Raw genomic sequence first — 15,582 nt, forward strand, 5'->3', positions numbered from 1 at the left:
CATTTGATTCTCAAAGCAACTTCCTAACTTACCAAAGGCACATAAACTATCATTCCCATTTAAAAGAAGAGGAAATTAAGGCTCAAAGTGTCTAAACAATTTGCTTAACGTCACACATTAAAGGGAAGACATGACCTATTTCATTATCTTTTTGCTATAAGCTATTTTTCTAAAACCATTAAGTAATTGCTATTTTTATATCAGGACTTACTATGATAGGTCAGTAAGAGAAAAAAAGAATGAAATAGAAGAGTAGCAAGGGAATGTAACAATAATAAACAGAATATTATATGAAGAATTTATTGTGTACCTCGTACGTGCAGGTTTAGTGTAAGCTCATTAAATGTTTTCTTATTAATCTTCATTGTGATTCTATGAGGACGAATGCCATTATCACCAATTTATAGGAGGAAAATGAGGCTCAAGAAGAGTAAATATCTTGCTTCCTGTTGCAGAGCTAGTAACTAAATCCAGCTGTGCCCGAATGCCAAACCAAGACTCTTATCACTCTGCTAAACCATCACAGAGAGCAAGCCACAGGGCCTGGGAATGAAAGAGAAGAAAATAAACAGATGTTTAAAAAGACAAAGTTAAAAGAAAAAGGGTAATATTTTTCTGTAAGAGGTGCCTTTTTTGCTTGTCTTTGCTTTGCCATTATTCTTTAACCTATACAGAATCCCAGAGAAGACAGGCTTCCAGAACGGCAGAGAGAAAACCTTTAAGAACTCATGTTCCTACACAAAAAAATAAAAATAATAAAAACACTGGAAAAGCACATAAAAAAAAAAAAGCATTTTAAAACTGAAAATTAATCAGAGCCATAAAACAAACTGCAAATTGTCTAAAAGAAATGACTGGACCTCACTAAGATAGCAGAGTTTGTACCATATTAGCTGGAAGCTATACTTTCCCCCCTCCCTCCCCAGATTAGTGGCACCATGGCTGTAAAATGTTGGCAGCCTGGTGGCTAACAGAGAGCACATACGTCTTTCAGAGCTACATTGAAAGCATAATCTCAAGAGCACTATCAGTATTTTGTCAGAATGAGCAGTCCCCTGAAAAAGTCCTATTCCCAGGGTGTTGTAGGCAGAGGTCCCCAAGCTTTTTTGGCACCAGAGACTGGTGCTCCTGTGTTAGGGGCGCCACAACCTAAACGGGCCCTTAAGGATTAAGGATAAAACGTGCTGGGCTTGGGCCTCACAAGAACAGAAGATAAAGAAGACAAACAGCAGCATTCCAGAGACTGGCCGACCACAGACATCCTGTTTGATAACTCTGAGAGCTTCTTTTATCTTAGCTTATCAGCACATGACCAGTACCCCCTTTCATCTTCTTTCCTTCCACTGCCCCTTCCCCACAGCACCAGCTGAAGATCAATTATATTGTGACAAGTCCCTTTTGCCTGCCCCCCTTTGTTCTTGCTGTATAAATCTAGCTGCTTTGCAAAATAAAATTTGAGGCTTGATCAGAATACTGTCTTGCCTCCACTCTTTTCTCTCGTCCGTGTTACCCCTCTTTTCTTTAGGTTGGGTTCTCCTCGGTTCTCCCACCAAATAACCGGTCCCGCGGGCGGGACAGGTGGCGCCCAACGTGGGGCCCGAGTGCAGAACCCTTACCCAGGCGGACTACGAAATAACAGAGGCTGCAGCTCGTTAAGGAGAAGTTTTTCAGAGAAGAAGTTTTTCAGGGAAGACTGCCTTTCACCGCTCATGGAAGGTCCTCGTCTTCGGCTCACCGGAGATCGCCGTCTTCGGTGAGTGTTCATCCGCCTTAGTTTAGTTTCAACACGGACTGCTAGGATCATAAGTAACAAATTTTAAACGGGGAAAAGAGTTGAGCATAACTCCCTCTGTCTTCTCTAGGTCCTCTTGTCTTTTCCTTCTTTTTCAAAGGATTTGGGACTTTTCTCTCTAGCCCGCTTCTCGGCACAAGCCGTCCACCCCTGAGGTTAGAGGCTGCTTTTTCTGAGTTGGGAGAATACAGTGTGTCAGTCGACTTTAAGGCAGAAGTCGTCCACTCAGAGGGCATCCCGGTCGTAGACCTCTCCCTCCGCCCTGGAGAGAGCTGTAGGTCTGCGATTCGCCTCTTGAGAAGCCGTGTTGGCGGATTATACCAACCGACTGCCCACGTCGAGACCTCTGATATAATCCCTCCTCTGCCGCCTCTGTAAAAGAGCCTTGTCTATGCCCAAAGGCACAGCCGGCGGGACGTCCGTAGGCATCGCACCCCAGGGGGTCCGTGTTAGCGGATTGTACTAACCGGCTGCCCACGCGGGAGAGAAGTTAAGTTCCCTTCTCCTCCTTTTTGCCTTGATACCTATGTTCACTTCCTCAGTTCCTATCCCTCTTTCTTTTTAGATAAATAAAACGAAAAGATGGGACAAACCTTGTCCAGAGAAGCGCAATTCATAAAAGACTTAAAATGCTCATTTAAGGAGCGAGGAATCCGAGTAAAAAAGAAGGATTTAGTCAAATTTTTTCTCTTCATTGATGAAGTCTGTCCCTGGTTCATAGTAAATGGCCCCGAAAGGCTCCCGCCCTCAAAAGGGCCCCAAGCTCTCTAAAGAAGCGGTCTTTATTCGAGACCTAAAAGAATCTCTTAGGGAAAGAGGAGTTAGAGTTAAGAAAAAGGATCTTATTAAGTTTTTTCTTTTTATAGACAAGGTTTGCCCTTGGTTCATTGTTAATGGACCTGAAATTCACCCTAAAAAATGGCAGAAAGTAGGTCGTGACTTAAACGATAAGCTCCACAGGGAGGGGCCCGATGCGGTCCCTGCCACCTCCGCGGAGGCTAAACAGAGAAGGTTCCCTTCTGCACTCCTCGCCCAGACCACTAGCGCTGCGCTTGGGGCCTGGAGGGCACTCCCTATTTCAGGGGCTGCGACTACTCCTCTTACAAAAATCACTCAGGGACCACAAGAAGATTATAGTGAATTCGTCAGTAGACTCCTAGAGGCGGCGGAAAGAACCCTCGGGGGCGAAGCCTCTAATGACAGGCTCGTTAAACAATTGGCCTACGAAAATGCCAATGCCTCTTGCCGCGCGGTGCTGCGCGGAAAGACGCGAGATAAGACCCTTGATGAAATGTTGCGCATGTGCCGTGACGTTGATCCCTTCACCTCTAAAATGTCCCAAGCCATGCATCTGGCCATAGACCCCCTTGCCTCCAAGGTATCTCAGGCTGTTAATCTCGCGGCGGGAGTCAGCCTTAAAACTCTTTGGAAAGGACCCTGACACTATAACCCTCCCGTATAATACAGCTCAGGTACAATGGCTAATTCAAAACGATGATGACTGGGCGATTAGTTGCACTTCCTTCCAAGGAACAATTGATAATCATTATCCTGCTGACAGATTAATTCAGTTCTTACAGAAAACCCCCATTGTTTTTCCCCGGAGAACCAAAGCCACTCCCATTGCGGGAGCCACGCTCGTGTTTTCTGAAGGCTCCTCTTCAGGCATAGCAGCCTTTAGTATTAATGGACAGGTTACCCGTATACAGACAGCCTTCCAATCTGCACAGCTTGTTGAACTAACAGCTATAATTACAGTCTTTGAACTCCTAAGCGAGGTTCCTTTCAATCTTTATACTGACAGCGCCTATGTAGCTGTCTCTGTACCCCTACTTGAAACAGTCCCCTACATACGTCCCTCCACAAATGCTTCCCCTTTGTTTTCCAAATTACAAAAACTAATCATTAATCGCAATGCTCCGTTTTTTATTGGACACATTCGCGCTCATTCAGGCTTACCTGGGCCTCTCACAGAGGGAAATAATATAGTAGACCAGGCCACCCAATTGATTGCTGCCGCCCAGGAAGACACCCCCTTTGTTGCCGCACAACGAGCTCACGCTCTACATCACCTCAACGCACATACCCTTCGCCTAAAATTTTCCATAACCAGAGAACAGGCCCGCCAGATTGTCCGTCAATGCAAGGGTTGTCTGACACTTTTACCTGAACCTCACCTGGGAATAAACCCCCGGGGGATAGTTCCTGGAGAACTCTGGCAAATGGATGTTACTCATCACCCTCCCTTTGGAAAACCTAAATATATCCATGTCTCTATAGACACCTATAGTGGATTCATTTATGCCACCCCCCAAACCGGGGAGGCCACCAAACATGTTATTCAACATGTCATAGCTCTTTTGGCCGTCATCCCCCAGCCAAAAGTTTTTAAAACTGATAATGGGCCAGGCTACACTAGCGCCTCCTTCCGACAATTCTGCGCGCAGCTCGGAATAAAACGCATCACGGGTATTCCCTATAACCCCCAAGGACAGGGCATTGTTGAGAGAGCTCATCAAACGCTAAAAAATATGCTCTTTAAAATACAGTCCGGAAATACTGCCCTTTCTAACACAAGAGCCAGCCCTAAAACCCTAATAAATCATGCCCTATTTGTCCTTAACTTCCTAACCTTAGACGCCTGCGGCAAAACAGCTGGTGATCGTCTCTGGCACCCGGCCACCGCTTCTGATTATACACAAGCACTTTGGAAAGATCCCCTCACCAATAAATGGCAGGGCCTTGACCCTGTCCTTATCTGGGGAAAGGGACACGCTTGCATCTATGATAATCAGGCTCAAAACGCCCGGTGGTTACCTGACCGGCTACTAAAACTTTATAATCCGCCCAGGGATCCACAGCCCTGAGACCTCGCTTCCCCTCTGTTCTCTTACAGATAATCGCCTCGTCCTCCGGAGATGCATTGCAGAAGATAGTCTCCAGCCCCTCTCCTCCTCACGGGAATTTTGCTCTTCCTCCTGTTTCTCGTCCTCCTCTGCACTGACTCTAATATTCCCCTTACCCACAGATTAGGATTGCTGTTCTTTACACTTTTCTTCTTAGGAGCGTGTACTCTTTGCACCTGCATATAATAATGTACCTACTCCTGCTTTGCGGACTTTTTGCCTCCGTCCATACTCATCAAATATTTAATTACACATGGCAAATCATTAACGAGGCGGGCGATGTTGCCCTTTCTACGTCCTCTTTGGCGGCCGCTACCACCCCTTGGCCCACCTTCACGGTCGACCTCTGCAGATTAGCTGCGGGAGCATCCCCAGACTGGGGACTCCCAGACACTTACCTCCCCCTCTCCCTACGGGGACGACATAAGGGACAGAGAAATGTCTACCTTCACCTTTGATAGACCAAGGGAAGGTATGGGCATCGAGATGGGTGCAGATGCAAAGCTACTGCAAGGGAAGACCCACTAGAGGGTCCCCTCTGTCCTTCCCTGAGAACATACCTGGTTTGCATAGAGGTTGGTATCCAAATCACAATCTAAAACCGGCTCTGCCTCTCCTCCCCAAAAGATACCAAGAGCCAACAATAGATGGGCGTATATAGCCCACGGGAGGAACCAGGTCAATGTTCCCCCACTCGGTTAAGGCCCGCCTTTCTAAAAACAGAAAGGGAGGAGATGTTAGGGGCGCCACAACCTAAACGGGCCCTTAAGGATTAAGGATAAAACGTGCTGGGCTTGGGCCTCACAAGAACAGAAGATAAAGAAGACAAACAGCAGCATTCCAGAGACTGGCCGACCACAGACATCCTGTTTGATAACTCTGAGAGCTTCTTTTATCTTAGCTTATCAGCACATGACCAGTACCCCCTTTCATCTTCTTTCCTTCCACTGCCCCTTCCCCACAGCACCAGCTGAAGATCAATTATATTGTGACAAGTCCCTTTTGCCTGCCCCCCTTTGTTCTTGCTGTATAAATATAGCTGCTTTGCAAAATAAAATTTGAGGCTTGATCAGAATACTGTCTTGCCTCCACTCTTTTCTCTCGTCCGTGTTACCCCTCTTTTCTTTAGGTTGGGTTCTCCTCGGTTCTCCCACCAAATAACCGGTCCCGCGGGCGGGACACTCCTGTGAGAATCTAAAGCCTGATGACCTGAGGTGGGATTGAGGTGGTGATGCTAGTGCTGGGGAGCGGCTGCAAATACAGATGAAACTTCTCTTGCTTGCCTGCCGCTCCCTGCTGTGCAGCCCAGTTTCTAACAGGCCATGGACTCCTACTGGTTTATGGCCTGGAGGTTGGGGACTCCTAGTTGTAGGTATTTGATTTGACTCAGAATTCAGCTCACCGGAGAAAAAACCCAATCCCCAGAGTGCTATCAAAACAAAAGCAATGGGTGGTAATATGGCAGCTACCTAAGGCTTTAATTTCATTCGGGCAAATAAGAACCTGTCCAGGAATTTAAAAGAAAATCTTGAAGAACTGATGACTATATGGAACTTTGAATATTTCTGACGTATTCCCAGAACTTAAAAGGTACGCCAGGGAAGATCTGGGAAAAGAGAAGGTCTCATTCACTCACTAGTGGCTGAACTTAAAGTACTGCACAAATGGGAAGTAAAATCCCATGCTGTCTTATAAACTGTAGGAAATTTGAAGACATGTCTTTTCACTAAATTCCCTTGGCAAACTGTGAAAGACATATAGATCAGGCATTTAAGAAACCTTTCAAACTAATCATTGGCTGATCACTAAATTATACTGATACAAGGTGACCCCTATGAAGCCAGACTTAAAAAATAAAAGCGAGAAATTAAAAAAAAAAAAAAAAAAAAAAAGCTATCCCATACATTTAGTGGCCATACTCTAGAAGAAGTACAGAATCTACATAATTAGTCCAGGAAAGTTATTAAATAAATAGAAACAGGAACAACAACAAAAGCCCAGCAACAAAACAATAAAAATGTACCTGACACTAAAGTTAATACAATATAATATTTAACTGTACAGTTTTCAACAAAAAAATCATGAGACATATAAGCAAACAGGAAAATATATACACATACAGAAAACAAAGAGCAGCCAAGAAAAAACGTCCCTGAGACAGCCCAGATTTTGGACTGAGTAAAATCAGACTTGAAATCAACAATTATAAATATATTTTTAAAATTCAGTTTAAAAACAATTAAAGGAAAGTAAAAAAATAATGACTCACAAAATAGAGAATATCAATAAAGAGAAGGTATAAAAATTTTAAAAATTTAGAAGTTCTGGGGTGAAAAAGTGCAAAATTTAACAGGAACAATTCACTGTGATAGCTCAGCAGATATGAGCTATCAGAAGAAATAATCGGTGAACTTGAAGCTTGATCAATAGAGATTATTCAGATTGAGGAACAGAAACAAAAACAGAAGAAAAATGAACTGAGGCTCAGACACCTGTGGGAAACCATCAAGCCTATTAAAAAAATCAGAAAAATATGTGAAGAAATAATAGCTTAAATCTTCCCAAATGTTATGTAAAACATTAATTTATACATTTAAGAAGCTCAGTAAGCTTCAAGGAGAATTTATTCTTAGACAGACATACCTAGACACATCATGGTCAAACTGATGTAAGTCAAAAACAAAGAGAACATCTTGACAGCACTAACAGAAAATTGACTTATCACATGTAAAGGATCCTCAAGATTAAAAGCTGATTTCTCATCAGAAACCATGGAAACAGTGAGATGACATCTCAAAGTGTTGGAAAAATGAAGGTTAAGTTAAAATATTACAGGATGAACAAAGTCTGAAGGAATTTATCACTAGCAGATCCATCTTACAAGAAATACTAAAGGGAGTCCTTCAGTCTGAAAAAAAACGCTAGATAGTGCTTTGAATCTACACGAAAAAAAAGGACCCTAGTAAATGTAACTTCATAGAAAAATATATTTAAAAATGTGTTTTTGTAATTTTTTTCTTGTATTTTAAAAGACAATAGCATAAAGCAATAATTGTAATATTATTGATGGGCTTGTATAATAATATAATTTGTATGACAGCAATACTATAAACAATGGGTAGGAAATCAAAATATATTGGAGAAAAATTTTTATATACTATTAAAATGAAGGTAGTTTTAATCTGAACTAGGTTGTCATAAATTAAGATGGTAATTATAATCCTCGGGGAAAACACTAAGAAAATAACACAAAAAATGTAGTCAAAGAAATGACATGGCCATTTAAATGGTACACTGGAAATATCTTTCTGGTGGGGTGATGTGGGGAGAGGTAAGGAGAAGGGGTAGCCTGAGGGAAACCTCCAAGTCCTGAGAGGTCAACATCCACAGCAGAATAGCTGGGATGAAAGTGTGGGCTGGAAGAAGCGGCTGGAAGTCAGGTGAGGATGTGCACTTTCCTGGGTAAGAGAGCGGGGAGGTGTTCAGTAGAGTTAACAGAATCAGGAATCAGGCTGGGCTTTATGAAAATGTAGGCGTATGTTAAAGGCAATTCAAAGGCAGATGTAGATGAGTGATTACATGGTCTGGGGTGTTAGGGAGCAATGAGGAGGGACTGCTAATGCTACAGGATTGGGGTGATAAAAATCGATGGTGGCAGTGAATACAGCAGACATAAATGGGGAACTGTATGAAATGCGAATTAAGTCTCAATCATGTAAAGGAGGAGACAGGAAGGTAAGGAGCAGGCCCAGAGGCAGGTGTGGCACCTGGATAGTAAGGCCTCAGAGATCCCAAGAGACCCCAGGAGAGAGGGGCCTGGGTGAAGGACAATGGGGTGTCCCATGCTGTTCAGGGGTCAACAGCATGAAGCCGGCAAGCTGGCCAATGACTATGGCAGGCTGGGGGAGGATGGGGGAGGCAAGTGGCCCGACACAAGACTGCAGGCAAGAAGAAATGAACGAGGTGAGTCAATTCCAGAGCATTGGATGCTGTTTAAAAATGTGTTTGCAAAATGAAAAAGAGGTTTTTCAAGGGCACTGGACCTTGTTAAGATTGGGAGACCCTGGTGTGCTAAGAAGGAGGCTGTGCCCCAGAATGGCAGAGTAGAGGGAGGGGCAAAGGCAGGCAGTGGAGGGTGCCCTGTGGGAAAGGCAGATGGGTGGGAAACTGAGGCAGGAAGGAGGGTGACAGCTATGGAAGGTGGCCATCTGGCCAGGAGATGGTGAGATCAGAAAAAAAGAAGAAAAAGAACAGAAAAACAAACAACAAAAAAAAGAAAGCATTTTTAACATAAAGGAAAGCAGTAATTATAGAAGAAATATGACACAAGACATACAGAAAACAAAGCAAAATGAATGATCTAAATCCTATCTTATTAATCATTAGTCATTACAATAAATGTAAGTGTATTATACATGCCAATTAAAAAGCAGAGACTGAAATAGGGAAAAATATGATTTGACTATGTACTGTCTATAAGATACATTTTAGATTCAAAGACGAAATAGGTTGAAAGTAAAAGGAAGAAAAAAGACATACATTATAAGCAGTAACTAATAGATAGATAGTTGGAGTGACTCTACTAATATCAGACAAAGTAGATTTTAAAACAAAAGTTGTTACTCGGGGGACAAAGAAAAGCATTTTATAATAGTAAGAAAATCTATCAGGAAGATTTAACAATTATAAACAAATATTCATCTAATAGAGAACACAAAGCAAAAACTGACAGAATTTAAGTAAAAAATAACTACTCAGCAATAAGAGTTGGAGATCTTACTATCCTAATTTTAGTAATGGATACAAGTCAGAATATAATGAGGAAAACAGAAGATTTTAACACTATGAGCAACTATATATAATAAATATCTATAGAATACCTCCATGCAAAAGAGCAGAATACACATTCTTCACAAGTGCACAAGAAATATTCTCCAGGACAGATCATATGTTAAGCTATAAAAACTCCTCGATAAATTCAAAAGAATTAAAGCCTACAAAATATGTTCTCCCCAATAATAGCATATTAGAAATCAACAATAGAAAATTTGGGGACTTCACAAATATGTTGAAATTAAATTACATACAACTAAGTAACCAATAAGCCAAAGATTACAAGAAAGATTAAAAAAAAATTCTTTGAGATGAATGAGAATGGTAACACAACACACCAAAATGGAATACAGCTAAATGAAGTAGTGCTTAGAGGAAAATTAATATTGTAAATGGCTGTATTAAAAAGATCTCAAATAAATAACTTTTCCTTCTATCTTAAGACACTAGAATTTTAATAGCAAACTAAAGATAAAGAAAGCAGAAGGAAGGAAATAATAAAAACTACAGTAGAAGTAAATGAAATCATTTTTGAATATAGAGATAACCAACAAAACCAAAATTTCATTATTTGAAAATATCAGCAAATTGAAAAACTTTAGCTAGACTGACCAAGTAAAAAGAGATTACTTAAATTACTAAAATAAATAATGAAAGAGGGTACATCACAACAAAACTTACAGAAATAAAAAGAATTATAAAGAAATTCTATAAACAACTACATACCAACATTTTTGAAAACGTAAATGACACAGGAAAATATCTAGAAAGACAGAAACTCTTGAAAATAGGCAAATTTATAGAGCCAGAAAGTAAAACAGAGATTACCAGGGACTCAGAAATGAGAAATTTCTCTTTAATAGGTACAGAGTTTCTGTTTGGGAGGAAAAAAAAGCTCTGGAAATTGATAGTGGTGATGGTTAAGCAACATTATGAATGTACTTAAAACACTAAATTGTGCACTTAAGCATGGTAAAAATTATGACTTTTATGTCATGTATATTTTAATAAAAATATCAGTAATATATAAAAAACAAAAACTACATACCAATATCTATAAACCTGACGAATACAGACACAAAAATCTTCAATGAAATTCTAAAAAACTGAATCTAACAATATATTGAAAAAAACATTATTTGCCATGTCCAAAGATGTTTAATCCAAGGAATGCAAGGTTATCTAACATTCAAAAACTCAATCAGCATAATCTACCACCTTAATTAGAAAAGAAAAAAGTCCACATGACATCTCAGGAGATGAAAAACATATTTAACAAAATCTCACATGATAAAACACTTAACGAACTAGGAATAGAATGGACCTTTCTCAACTTGCTAAAGAACATGTTAAAACACAAAAAATAAAAACCCACAACAGTTACCATTGAACTTAATGGAGAAAGGTGGAAGGCTTTCCCCATAATGAAAGGAATAAGACAAGGATACCCCTTCTTATTGCCTCTACTCAACATTATACTGGAAATTTATGCTAGGGAAACTACACAAGAAAATGAAATAAAAGGTATTCATACTGGAAGGGAAGAAGTAAAACTATATTTATAGATGATATGATTTTGTATAAAGAAAATCCCAAGGAATCCACTATCAGAACTAATAAAACAAGTACAGCAAAGTTACAAGATGTATGATTTTAAAAAATCAAGTGTATTGTTATACAATACTATTGAATAATCTGAAAATAAAATTACAAAAATAATTCCATTTACAATGGTATCAAAAAGGTTAAAATATCTAGGAATAAATTTAACAAAAGAACTTCAAAATATACTCTGAGAACTACAAAACACTGCTGAAAGGAATTAAAAGATCTAAATACATGGAAAGACATTCCATATTCATGGCTCACAAGACTTAATATTGCTAAATGGCAATACTCCACAAAGTGATCTAAAGATTCACAGCAATTTATACCAAAATCCTAACTAAATATTTCTGCAAAAAATACAAAGCTGATCCTAAAAGTTATATTTACACTCCAGGGACCAAAACAGTTTGAAAAAGTACAAACTCGGAGAACTCACAATTCCAATTTCAATACTTACTACAAAACTACAGTAATTAAGACTATGTAGTGGTGGCAAAGGAAAGAAAAGAGATCAATGGAATATAATCGGAGTCCAGAATTTATGGTCATTTTACACTTATATTTATGAGCAACTGCTTTTTGACAAAGGTGGCAAGCCAATTAAATGGGGAAAGTATAGTCTTTTCAACAAATTGCACTATGACGAGACATCTGTGTTCAAAAGAATGCCTTCGGACCCCTACCTTACACCTTATACAAAAATCGACTCAAAATAGATCATATACTTAAATGTAAGAATTAAAACTGTAAAACTCTGAGTGAAAAAAAGCATAGGAATAAATCTTTGTAACCTTGGTTTCTTAGAGAGGATATTAAAAGCACAAGCAACAAAAGAAAAATTGAAAAACATTAAAATGAAAAACTTTTTGTGCTGCCAACACCACCATCCAGAAAGTGAGAAGACCACCCACAGAAAAGAGAAAAATATTTGCAAATGCTGTATCTGCTAAGAGACTTATTTAGAATGTGTAAAAAACTCTTACAACTCAACATAAAAAGGCAAATAACAAAGGACGGGCAAATAATTTGAACATTTCTCCAAGAATATATACAAATGGCCAATAAGCACATGAAAATATTTTCAGCATCATTAGTCATTAGGGAAATGCAAATCAAAACCACAAAGAGATACTTCACACACACTAACATGGTTATACAAAAAACAGACAATAACAAGTGTTGATGAGGATGCGGAGGAATTAGAACCCTCACACATTGTTGGTGGGGATATAAAATGGTGCAGCCACTATGGAAAACAGTTTGGTAGTTCTTCAAAAGGCTAAATAAATAAGTAGCATATGACCTAATAAACGTATTCCTATATATATATATATATATGCTCAAAAGAAATGTAACCATTTGTCCACACAAAAACTAGTACACAAATGTCCACTACCTGAGTGAATGAATAACATATATATCCATAAAAAGAATTATTATTCAGCAATAAAAAACTTAAAGATACATGCTATAGCATGGACGATCCTTGGAAACATTACGATACCTAAAAACATTAAGCTGGTCACAAAAGAACCACATAGTATATGATTCCTTTTTTATGAAATGTCTAGAATAGTCAGATCTTATAGAGATAGAAAGGAAATTAGTGGTTGCCCAGGGCTAGGAGATATGAAGGGTTGGAGAGTGACAGCTAAAGGGTACAGGGTGTCTTTTGGGGGTGATGGGAATGTTTTTAAATTGATTGTAGTGGCTGCTCAGCTCTATGAATATATTAAAAGTCACTGAACTGTACATGTTAAATGGGTAAATTATCAGATATGTAAATTATATCTCGATAAAAGTGTTAATAAAGAGAATCCTTAAAGTAGTCTTTCCTCACTTCTAATGCAGGAATCTCTTGTGAAGAAAGCTTAGCTTATATCCCATTTACAGGAACTGGCAGCTCACTGCTCTGTGAAGCAGCTGTTTTATGCAAGCATATCATTTATAAAGGTCTTCCTCACGGTGACCTGAAATCTGCCTCTTGTTGCATCCATCCATGATCCTTTTTATAACTTCCAGAACAATCTAAATAGCCTCGATCAGAGGAATAGCAGCACTAAGCCAAAATCTAGTGCTCAGACATGTCTGCCTAACAGTTTTTAAAAGAGATTTTTAACATAAAAATTCTTGAAAGATTAGAAATCTGTAAATATTGGACTTGAATTTACAAACTGCAGCAATCAGATAGAGCTGAGTAGTGTCCCCCTCCTTTATATGGGGCTTATTCTGTCCGGAGCCATCATCCCCACCACTTCTTACTACTTACACAGTCCACGTGGGCTCTTGAAGATAGGCCTGGGGGTGGGCACTATAGCTACTGCCACTGATTTGAAAGGCTTCAATTTGGAAAAAGGGTTCTCAGTAGAAATTGTGAACAGTGTCTTCAAGAGACAAGGCATGCCCCATAAATGAGCATAAGTAGGTGTCATTCTGAGGTAATGGTGGGGACTATGGTTCACTAGACAGTATATGACTCATATGAAGGGGGAAAGACACTGCTCAGATCCAACGTACTGCTGGCCTTGGTACGAAAATCATGGGATTGATGGTTTTTGTCACTAGAAGTAACCATGGTACTTTTTAAACATAAGAAGACCAGAAAAATCTTCCCAAAACTGATCCCACAGCCTGGTTTTGAAAAGGCAGTAGAGATAACATAAATAAAGCTGTTTGTTAATTGTGTCATGAGTTTTTCATTCAACATAATAGGAGTGTGTGTGTGAATCTTCAAATAAATTACACTATTCAGCATTAACTAACATTGTTAGAAGCTGCATCCTCTGTTTTATAAACTTCCAAATACTTCTTAACAAAGAGGCTGACATAGCATTGTCTCCCTTCATCAGGCTCTTTGGAGGAAGACTCTGATGTTACTGAAGTCTGCTTCCTATGAGCCACCTTATTTTTTGTCATCTTGTAAAATATAGAAATTATTAAAGAACACATGTTCTGCTTAACATTCCTACTATGTATATGAAAGAAATAAAATTATCTTAGGTTAAGTTCTATACCAAATCAAAAATAATTTCAAGTTTGAAATTTATTAAAAGGGAATACGTATAAATGTAGAACAAATTATCTACGGTCATAAAAGGGAGAAGACTACTAAGTCAGCACTGCTACCTAAATGTATACCATTAGAGCTGATATGATTATTAATCTGATTACTCTAATGTTTCCACATCCAGAATCTTAAAGTTTGGTTCTCTGATCAACATGTAGGAAACTGTGTAGCTTACCATTCTTAAAACAACTTCATGTCCCAATGTTTCTCAATCACCATTTCACTAAGAAGAATGTTTTGATGAATAAAATTTGTGAATGATTTGTGCATACTCAATATTAAAATGATCACAGCTATAAACAATTTCAGCATTCCTTCTGAAGTACTTACAAAGACTATGTCAATTCTGGAAGGAGTTAATCTGCCTCACGTTTTTGGGAAAAAAAAAAAAAGCCAATGTTGCGCTTCTTAGCAATAGTTCCCTTATAGAGCCAAGAAATTTTAGGAAGTGAGAAAGCCTTAAAAAAAAAAAAAAAAGGTACTGCTACCAAAAGGAGAAAAATTACTAAAGAGATAAAGTCATACTATCATATCACTGATGGAATTATTTGCCATAGGCCTGTCTATCTGTCTCTGTTTCTGTCTGTCTCTCTCTTCATCCCTTCCTCCCTTCCTTCTTCCCTTGCTTATGTACATATATATACCCACTCATTGAATGTAGCTTGAAAGGTGTATTCCAATGCGAAATTCTCCTTTGAAAAATGTTGAAGAGGCTTAAATTAATCACAGCTGCAGATATTTTAGGTCTAAAAAATGCCTAATATTTCCAAGGATAGGATTTTAAAAATAACTGAAAGTGACACACAGACACCAATCTCATCATAAAATGAAAATAACTATACCCAACAGTAACTAAGAAAAAAAGCTGAAGTTCCTCTCTAATGGAGCCAGTATTTATCTGAATCAGGGATCTTCAGGAATATAGCCAGTCGCTCAGGGCTCCATATGTAAGTATGATATCATGGTTATTAGAAATGAAATTTTGGACTTCAGACTTAGTTTACAATACCTTTGCAGGAAAAAAAGCAATACTTTTCACAAGAATGTGTGATCTGCTTGGATTTGCAGTTGGAACTTCCTTTGAAAGAACTACATCCAGATGAAGGTTGTTTGATACAAGTGAATTTTCTAAGAAGTTTCAATGAACAAAAAAAAAGAGAAAAGGTAAATTTTAATAACATTAGCCTCTCAGATGATTAGAGCTTATTTGAATCATCGAATAAAAATTTCAAAACGCTTCCTTTATAGGCACACGTGAGCATATATACACTTCATTTTTTTCTTGAAGAAAACACAATGCAAACAAAAAAGTGCCAATAACCAATTTAATCTAGAAGAATAAATTCAGACAATTTACAAAGCAAATCACTTCATGT

At 38.8% G+C, this 15,582-nt stretch overlaps 1 protein-coding gene across 2 annotated transcripts in view; it reads right to left on the minus strand.

The window, feature by feature from the left end:
• Positions 1–15,582, minus strand: part of EQTN (equatorin) — a 46,249-nt gene that overhangs the window by 11,133 nt on the left and 19,534 nt on the right. The window contains exons 3-4 of one of the 2 annotated variants that reach the window (XR_004956349.1): positions 15,216–15,334; positions 311–543 (exon numbers count right to left, since the gene is read on the minus strand). Coding sequence is in view for 1 of the 2 variants with exons in the window: in XM_036239497.1 (XP_036095390.1) it covers positions 15,207–15,334 (128 nt within the window). In the remaining variant the exon portion in view is untranslated. Of the gene's footprint in view, positions 1–310; positions 544–14,566; positions 15,335–15,582 lie in introns of those variants that run through there. The other variant, XM_036239497.1, reaches the window with a different exon arrangement.

The sequence above is a fragment of the Rousettus aegyptiacus genome, unplaced genomic scaffold (assembly GCF_014176215.1).
Source record: "Rousettus aegyptiacus isolate mRouAeg1 unplaced genomic scaffold, mRouAeg1.p scaffold_m13_p_3, whole genome shotgun sequence".
Taxonomy (NCBI): domain Eukaryota; kingdom Metazoa; phylum Chordata; class Mammalia; order Chiroptera; family Pteropodidae; genus Rousettus; species Rousettus aegyptiacus.